At 38.0% G+C, this 9,823-nt stretch overlaps 1 protein-coding gene and 1 pseudogene across 1 annotated transcript; one reads left to right on the top strand and one right to left on the bottom strand.

The window, feature by feature from the left end:
• The first annotated feature begins 405 nt into the window (after positions 1–405).
• On the top strand, positions 406–1,915 carry LOC101292538 ((S)-scoulerine 9-O-methyltransferase-like). Its single transcript, XM_004306368.1, has 3 exons — positions 406–1,054; positions 1,251–1,273; positions 1,607–1,915. Exons 1-3 carry the CDS (start codon positions 406–408, stop codon positions 1,913–1,915), a joined length of 981 nt encoding a protein of 326 aa, XP_004306416.1.
• A 1,085-nt stretch (positions 1,916–3,000) lies between these two features.
• On the bottom strand, positions 3,001–6,620 carry LOC101292245 (annotated as a pseudogene).
• Between the last annotated feature and the right edge of the window lie 3,203 nt (positions 6,621–9,823).

The raw sequence follows: 9,823 nt of genomic DNA, 5'->3' as shown, positions 1-9,823 counted from the left end.
TAATTTGTAACAACTTATTGTCCCTTGCTGTAATTTTACATCAGAGTATTTTGGTATGTCAATAAATCAACACGTGTGGGGTGAACAAAGTGGTTTGTGAGATGACAATAGACGCACCTTTTTTTTTTTGGTTACAAACTGTCTAAATTGAATACACTCAGACTTTCACAGATTTTTATAACACTCCTAAATGATTATCTCTGATTTTTTAAATCCTAAATGTGTAACTGCATGTTGAACACATCCATTATTGACTACTGGTAAGCTCTTGCTTATATAATGGTGCCTAAGAACTAATCGTAATATAGCAAAGTGGTTAGATAGCAAAAGAGCATTATGGCAACCCCAGTAAGTCTAGAAAATGATATCTCCGCTTATTATTTGGGAAGTTCGATTTGCATTCAGATGGCTCAAAGAGCTGCAATAGAGCTCGATGTCTTCAATATCATTGCTAAGTCAGGGCCAGAAGCTCATCTTACATCGAAAGAAATTGTTTCAGAAATCCCCACCACAGATCCAAATGCAGCAGCTGAGAATCTAGAGCGAATCCTCAACCTTCTCAGTGCCGTCAAATCCCTCCTTTCTACATATCTCAAACAAAGACACAATGACAAAACACCACAAAGGGCTTATGGTCTAACAAAAGAAGTACTACTGTGCCTAGTGCCAAATGAAGATGGAGTTTCGTTCACATCAGAAATTATCTCAGGCTCTGAAATGCACATTATACAGAGCTTATGCATGCTCAAGCACCCGGTGCTGGAACCGGGGAGTGTTCCTTTCTGTAAAGCCCATGGAGTAAGCTTCTACGAGTTCATGTCCGAGAGACCTGAGATGATTTCATGGTTCAACAAGCACATGAGAACTGCCTCTTATTTACATTTTGATCTGAAGGTTCTCAAGGTCTATGAAGGTTTTGAAGAAGTGAAAGAGCTGATGGATGCAGGGGGTGGTGATGGAAGTTCCCTCGCAAAAATTGTGTCTATGTATCCTCATATCCATGGCATCAATTTCGACATCTCTAGTGTCATTGTTCAGGCTCCTAATTATCAAGGTATATATTTTTAGTCCCTTCAAAATGTTTCATCTCATATAGTTGTCATTCTTCTTCTTGAATTAGGCATGTCATTGTACACTTTCTAATTTCTATGTAACTATATATGAACACAGACATATATATACATGCATCCACACTTTGAATAAATTATAACATGTATAATAATCATCCTATAATTTTTTTTTATAAGCAGGTGTGAAACATGTAAGTGGAGATGTTTGACTCCATTCCAAAAACACAATCAATCATATTGAAGGTGAGTTATTTTCTTCCAGCTTGTGAACCCTTGAATTTCTTAGATTGTTATCATGTAAATCACCATTTTGTGTAATACTACAATAATCCACCTAGTGTGACTGCTAATGTGCATAACCAATTATGCACCGAAATTCATGATGTTACATAACCGCATAAAGTAGATTTCAAATAGTTCACCAAAAGATGGTTCACCTAGTTTTATTATATTTAACTATATATTTTCTTTGATGTATCTCAACTTCGATCAAAGTATGAATAATTTATCTGAATTGCCTTTAATTATCCTTGTAGTTGATACTTCATAATTGGGATAACAAGCATTGCGAGAAGATATTGAGAAACTGTTGGGAGGCATTACCAGAAGCCGGAAAGGTGATAGTTGTGGAATATTTTGTGCTTCCCGAAGAGCTGAAGAATACCCCAGAAACAATGCAGATTTTAGCAGATGACATTTTCATGATGACATTGTTTGATGGTGGTAAGGACCGAACAATAGCTGAAATGGACAACTTAGCCAAATGTGCAGGGTTTACTGAAACAATGTTTTTCCCTATTTCTCATGGAACCTATGTCATCGAGTTCCTGAAGAAAAGACAATAAAGAATTAAGGATTGTTACCTAGAATAACATATGTGGGAATAAAAATTTGCAAGAGATAGAACTAGTCAAGTTATTGTCATGCAACTATGCTCTTGTAACAAGAGAGTTCATATCTTTAACGTATTTTAAGAAATATTATTTGTCATATTTGAGCAAAGACGTTTTATTTGGATGTGTAATTGTGTATTACTGCAACCAGATTACTTACAGATATTTTTTTTTTTAGTACATAATATTAATTGCTTCATCAGTGCCGTTCTCTTACAATGTTTGTTAAGCAGATGCTACAAGCGTCATGACCAAGCCCTACTTTAGAGAATAAGAGCGAAATCAGTTGAGCCAAATCCTGGGGAGGCCTCTCCATCTGGTGTCTATGTTTTTGATGTTTACAGAGGAGAATGGCGCCTCCCCAAACCAGTTGATCAGGGTCTTGAGGATGATGGGTATATTGATCCTCACACCCGTACTTGGTCCAAATCAGGAAGCAAGAGGACAACAAGTTGGCTTTGGTTTGGCATAAGCAGTGTTGCGGACTTGCGGCGACTCTCATATTCCTAGTACTCTCGTTACTGTGAGGCCAATTGTTCCAAATTCATACTCTATCGCTGCATTAGCAGTTAGCACTGATAATGGGACTCAGTCGGTCAGCTTCTTTGCTCGACTTCTGTCGAAAGGAGTTGCTTGTCTTGATGACAACACTGCCACAGTCCTGATCAGCATCAGGATCATATACGCACTTTCCCCGAATGTCCAAGTATTCTCATCCAAGTATCTACATCATTGTTAACGCTCTTGGTTTACTTATAGGAACAATCATATGAAATTAACTAATGAAAATGGCATGCGCTGTAGCCAGGGTTGGCCCATTAAGAACGCTGAACTCAAGGCAAAGTAAATGCACAGCCCGCAGGCAATCTCAGATGGCTAAACTGAATTAAGAACTTAAGTTCAAGTTAACCATGTAGTTTAAACTCCCATAATCAAAAAATAAATAAGTTGTCAAAAACAAACAGCAACAAGCAAGAGGGAGGCACTGTGAAAAGTTCCAAGTTCCAACTCTATCTATATCCCAAAGACCCAAGTCACTACATATCAAAAACAAAATCATATGATGGGTCAATGTCATTGACAGAATCATGTGGATGCCGCAACTTTTTAACTTGATCAACACAACGTCTTCCCAGCTTTCCCCCTAACTTGAGATTGAAACACTGGCGCAGATCAAGTGACTCGAGATGAGGACAACCATCAAGAATGGCGCACAAGCCTTTATTGGTCAGCTGATTCCTGAAGAGCATGAGGTGGTGTAACCCGGGCATTGTTCCTGCTATAGCAAGTGCACAGTCATTGTGCTCAAGCTTGTAACGACCATTTATATCTTCTATGAACCAAAGTTTGTTGAATCTGAATGATTTCAATAGAGGACATGAGCGCCCGATCAATGCAACAGTTTCGTGTGATATCCTCGATCAATGAAATGTCCAGGTCCTCCAGCATTGGAAATTTTGAAGCCACTCCATGAAGCCCCTCGTCTGTTATTCTATGAGAACCAACAAAACGGAGGCGTTAGAGTGCACTTGAACTGTTTGAAAAATTTAAAATAAATATGTTAGCCATAACCCAGAGAAATTATACTCAACAACTAGAGAAGCTTCAAAGATTTTCTAGAAATTTTAAGACAAGTTCATTCTATTATTCATACACCTACCAATTTAATGTTATTATTATTAATTTTTTATATAGGGTCTAAAACGGCCGCTCTCATGCCTTAAACATTAACGAAACCGCAGAATACAAGGGGTAGACATAAAACATAAACCTCATATTGCATAAACATCCCGAAATAATAACAGGAGTTAACAATCCTATGCATTTTAACAAGCAACAATTTAGCAAAGAGTGCATCATTGGCTACTGCATTTGCTTTACCATTTTGACACATAACGGAAAGATAATGCTCATGCAGAGCCATAAGTTACTATGTCTATCAGCTTTCCTACTATGTTGCCACTGGAAAATATTACCAGTGACTGAGTTTCATCATACCATGCCACTAGGAGGCTGCGACCATTTGACAAAACAATGAACTTACCGCCTACCTAGGACAAACATGGCACGCAAGATGCGCAAACTGGGACAACGTTCACATCTCGAGACCAAATGGTCAAGATTTATTGAAAGCATAAAATAAACTACCAATAAAAAACTGAAGTAAAAGAGAACTTGAAACAAAACAACCCAGATTGGGCCCAACACACGAAACCAGGCCCAAGATCCATTACATTGACATGCTAATCTACTCTCAACGTTGTTATAGTCCTGTAATTTTACTTTTGGCCGAATACAGAGTGTAATTTCAATTGCTCTTTTACAATTGGAAGTCTTACAAATAACTTGAAAATTGTTAAACTAACCAATTCAAGTAACAGAAGGTTAAATGGTTGCAGCATTTAGACAAGATTGTTTAGGCCTCAAAATAGTATAACAACAGAGTAATTCAGAAAGACCAATCCAAAGCCTCACGCACTCGGAGCATAAGTGTCCTTCCCCAATCCCAACTATGTAAAAAACAGCTCATTAAGAAACTTTTTTGGAATTCCTTTGTTGAGAATATATATTATACTTTTATATAAAAAAAAAGAAAAAAACACCGTTAAATGTAGATCACTTATGATAGCTACAACGAATGTATCAAGAAAAAACAATGGAACTATTATAAAAAAAGGATTGAAACGGATCGTACAAATAAATCATCTAAGACTAGTGATATGATGAAATACCTCTCAGCAATGTAGTATTCAAGGAGCACATCAGTGCCAAAGTTCTCGATGTTGATGTCAACCAGATTACCACGGCTACGCTTAATGGCATGTTCACACAACTCATGGAAGAAGAAGGGCCTGTAGTCATCAAAATGAATACTATTGCGCATGTCACTGGTGCGCCACATCGAAGGGTCCTTGCAGATTTTGAACCACTTCGAGCACACCTTCTGAGCGTTCGCCAGGATCTCAATCCCCCCAACCCTTGACAGTATTGATGCTGTAATTGTATCTGGGAGTTCCGTCCATTTAAAACAATAAGCTTCAGATATAGCAACAAATTCTTTGCCCTCAGTGGAATCATGGGGAAGCCACAATTTCTTAATTCGTTCAGCACATATACTTCTCCAATCTCCCTCCAGATTGAGAATGAAACAATGGCGCAGATCAAGTGAGCCAAGATCAGGACAAGAATCAAGAATACTTCTCAAGCCATCATCTGTCAACTTATTCCCAAATAGCTGTAGGTGTTGTAAACCATGCATGGTTCCTGCTATAGCAAGTGCCTCTGCATCGTAATCCACATTCCAATGAAAAGGAGCTTGATTCCTTTTCTGGTAAGCATCGAGAATACGTGAATAAAAATCACTAAAATGAAACTCATAAGGCCCGCTGCCATCTTGTGAGAACTGACACCACTCTTTGTTGAACTTGAATGATTTCAAAAAGGGGCAAGAGCGCCCAATCACATCTAAAGCTTCATGGGAGATATTATCACACAGAAATCTCAAGTTCCTCCAACAATGGAAGTTTTGAAGCCACTTTACTCAATCCCGCATCTGATATGGCATCACAACTCAATAGTCGGAGGAGTCTGATCCCGCTTGAGCTATAAAAGGCATCAGATGCATGTGTTACATGGTGACACATACAAACACCACTCAAATAAATTTTACATCAAAACAAGAATCGATTGGAAAAAACATATTGTACATGTACAAATTTGTTTTGTCTAAACAATATCAGGGAAAACAGATGCTAGAAAGTCAAGGACGACAGTTTCATCTAGCTATGTGTTAATGTACTTCTAGTTTCACAAAAGATGGAGAAAAAAGAACTATCACATTGATGAGAATCTCATCATCTGATGCCAAATAGAATGTACTACAACTTTCAGTGGAGGGGTTTCTATACCGATATCACATCACTTACAAAACCTTGAATTCATTATTTTCACAGGCTCGATCACAAAGCAAAAACTTCAATCACCTTTCTTACATCACCAAATGTACAAATGTTTTAGTAATTCCCCAGGGAGGGATGAATCAAGATAATTTTGATTTTTGAATCAGAGCCTTAAATTTTTGCTCATCTCTCACCGTAATAGTTATCTCTGGGTTCGCATCGACAACTCGGTATCAGCTAAACCATGCATGTGGTTAACTAATCGGCAGGCTTGAGGAATAGTCGAAGCCATACCCAAATCGAAATTGAATGAAACAAATACATACCAGCAACAATAACCATGAAAACCACCCGTAACAAAATCCAATCAAACTCCCCTAGAAACCCTAACCAGATCAAAGCATCCAACAAAAAGAGAGTGATGTATACCTCTCAGTGATGTACTCAAGCAACTCATCGGTGCCGAAGTACTCGATGTTAATATCGACCAGATTACCAGCGCTCCGATCAACGGCATGGCGGCACATCTCCTCCAAGTCGTAGTCCATATCTTCGAGGTCACCATCATTGTGCATGTCAATCTTGCGCCACATCAAAGGGTCCTTGGAGACTTTGCGCCATTTCATGCACACCTTCTGAGAGCTCTCTAGGATTTCGATAGCTCCGAGCCGTGAGAGTATCGACGACGTAGCTTTCTCAGGGAGCTCCGTCCAGTTGCGGCGGATTCTCTTGCGTCGATCAGAGGATTCGCTCATCATGGCGGGATGATTTTAGGGTTTCACTGTTTGGGGAGAGCAAAAGGTGTTACTTGGGAAATGATAGTCATTGAGCGGGTGAGTGCTTTTAAATTGGGGTGTCAGCAACTTTGGGCTTGACAATAGCCCACATATTAGGTACATGGCGTTTAGATTTATAATTTCATATGTTGATCCAATGATCTCTTAATACATATATACACAAGGTTAGGGAGCCTTTCTGATGATAACGATAAATGACCATCTTTTGGTCACCAAGTTAGATTTATAACCTTGTTTTCTGATTTAGTTGAAAAAATAACCTTTTAACAGAATAAAAAGTCATTAAAACCCTTACTAAACTCTCATATTATCTGTCTATATATTTTTGAAAAAATTGAAAGCATGTTGTCAAACATGAGAATCATAGGTCATGGACAAACCTAAAACTTCATTTTTGTTGGTGCTGAAAAACGAGTCTTCCATCTTCAATATTTTTCCTACATTATTAGAGAGGATATGAAAACTCATCTTTTAGTACCGAGTGAAAATTGATAAAAACATCAAAGTATCAAACTAATGTCCAGATATAAGATTATAATATTCTGTGTGTATTGCAGAATTCAGACCTTGTGTTCAATCCTTGACAATCTTTTCCATTTAATATTTACATAATGAAGAAGCATCTATATGGGGTTCACGAGAAATTTTTCAATACTCCCGAAGGACCACGTGGCAATCTGACGTGGTCCTCCTTTGCCAATTAAATTTTGACACGTGGATTTATTACAACTAAAATATAAACTAAGGTTTTCTGTATTTTGTGAAATGACCGTCTTGGGTTTTTTATGAGTTTGGCCTAAGGTTTAGGGGTTAGGGTATATGATATATGGTTAGGGTATAGGTTTAGGGTATAAGGTTCAGGATTTAGGGTTTAGGGGTTAGGATTTAAAATATCAACAAGAAACCCAAAATGGACTTTGACAAAATCACGAAAATTGTTTTTCATCATGAAATTCCACATGTCAAAATTTAAATAGAACGGAGGACCACGTCAGACTGCCACGTGGTCCTTCGAGAGCACTGAAAAATTCCTCTGAGGTTCACCCCTTAATTGGCTTCAACAAACAAAAGAAGCAACCAATCATACTTGCACTGTGCTGCGATCATACTTGCAAATAAATTAAACTTGTAATATTCAATTTCAATCTTGAAGAACCCTTAAATCTTAAATCTTCAAAAAAGAAATTCAAAATCCTATGATTGTACTTTTATTTGACTAGTAAATTATAATTCAATTCTAGAAAAAAAAATCAAAGAGATTAGCAATGTACTTACCTTGAACAAGAAGGTTTTCGATAATGTTCCAAATCAATAAGAGAGCTTAAGTTTTAAATCATAAAAGAAGTTGGGTTGTTGTTTGTAGAAAAATAAAGAACGAGAGAAAAGAATTGCAAGAGGTAAATAGTTTAGTAAGGGTCTTAATGTCTTTTTATCCTGCTAAAAGGTTATTTTTCAACTAAATGAGAAAATAAGGTTATAAATTTTAAATTATAGAAACTTAGAAAGGGTTCAGGGCTAAGAAAAAACGCGAGTCTCATCTCTTTCCCAAGGGAAGTGCCTACAGTTTCAAAAGGATCAATTCTACTACCATCACAGAGCCACACCTCTTGCGAAGGAAGTCTAAACCGGTTGGATGGATGAAATTATTTTCCCTTCAAATTCAAGACCGCTATGTCCCAGGTAGTTCAAGAGCTGGTGTCCACCTTATCAAAATCCCACACACTACACAATCGTCAAAACCATGGGAAGGGCCGTCTTCTAATCAAAGTCCCAGGCCCAGAATTCATGAAGTTTAGGTGATGGGGGACTCGTCTCCCTGGAAGGTCGCCAATCTGTAGAAGGCATCAATCCATAACCAGCAATGGAATCTGTGGGAAGCAACAATTTCCTAATTTGTTCACTGCATCTTCTTCCCAAATCTCCCTCCAGATCAAGATTGAAACAATAGCAAAGATCAAGTGACTCAAGATGAGGACAACCATCAAGAATTGCCCTTAATCCAACATTGGTCAGTTGATTCCCAAAAAGCTGCAGGTGGTGTAAACCATGCATCGTTCCTGCTATAGCAAGTGCATCGTCATCTTTACTCCAAGGACCATCATCATCAATAATCTCTTCAAAAAAGTTGTCTCTATATTTGTGCCATTTTTTATTCAACTTGAATGATTTCAAAAGAGGGCAAGAGCGCCCAAGCACTTTCACAGGTTTATGTGAAAGATTTTCGCATACTGAGATGTCAAGTTCCTCCAACAGTGGAAATTTTGATGCAACTTCAATCAAACCCTCATCTGATATGTTATAAGAACACGAAAGTCGCAGGCGTTTGATCCCACTCGAACTACAAAAGTTGAAGCGGAATGTGTTAAACAGTTGCAAAAAGGCAGAGTTACACAAATACTGACCTGACATAAATTCAAAGAAACATGTACATGTATGTATAGGGAACAGTATCAGAGAAATAGAAGCTCCAGGACATCCTACGTGATCACAGTCCAAAAATGGATTATGAGTTTCCACTTTCCACTGAGGGATACTCTGTTTTCAAGCGCTATCTATTTAAAATTCTGTAAACCACAAACAAGAACAGGACAATGAGGACATGATGCTTAAAAATTTATTTTTTACAATGCTGTTCCTTCCCAATCAATCACATCTTTTCAAAAACTTTGAACCATCCAATGATTTAATAGCAAACCAGGTTCAAGAAGAGAATACCAAATAATGAACATAGACCATACATTATTTCGTATATTTTATTTTCTTATTCAAACTGGGTTCCCTCAATATGATTTATGCCAATCCTTTATGTATAGCAGCACAGTTAGTATTTAATATTTTTTTCCTTTTTAGTGGATAAAATGTTTAGATTGACTTCATATATGCTACATTACTTTATTATACAAGCCTACATGGATGACTTTCAGAAGTTCGTAGTGAACAATATATATATACAGGGCTTCTCTGCTACGGACGTCCGCACCGTAAAACGGTGCGGATTTCCGTCCGTTCTCCACCGTACGGCGCCGCGCGCGCCTCCACCCCAGCGGACTCCAGCAGCTTCCCCGACCACTTTCCATCCCGACGAGTCCGTTTTTTTCCAGTTTTCCGGCGAGATCCCAAAACTTCAAATAAAGTCGATCTCGCCGGAAAACTAGAATTCGGCG

This window comes from Fragaria vesca, linkage group LG6 (genome assembly GCF_000184155.1).
Source record: "Fragaria vesca subsp. vesca linkage group LG6, FraVesHawaii_1.0, whole genome shotgun sequence".
NCBI classification, from domain to species: Eukaryota; Viridiplantae; Streptophyta; class Magnoliopsida; order Rosales; family Rosaceae; genus Fragaria; species Fragaria vesca.
The sequence above is the reverse complement of the archived record's forward strand: the minus strand, read 5'-3'. Positions and strand labels throughout refer to the sequence as shown.

What these genes read in the sequence shown, in the direction of transcription:
- LOC101292538 (XM_004306368.1), top strand. Translation starts at nt 406, where the DNA reads ATGGCTCAAAGAGCTGCAATAGAGCTCGATGTCTTCAATATCATTGCT. An exon ending in TCAGGCTCCTAATTATCAAG is followed by an intron (nt 1,055 to 1,250) that starts GTATATATTTTT and finishes TTTTATAAGCAG; the next exon opens with GTGTGAAACATGTAAGTGGA. An exon ending in TGAAACATGTAAGTGGAGAT is followed by an intron (nt 1,274 to 1,606) that starts GTTTGACTCCAT and finishes TTATCCTTGTAG; the next exon opens with TTGATACTTCATAATTGGGA.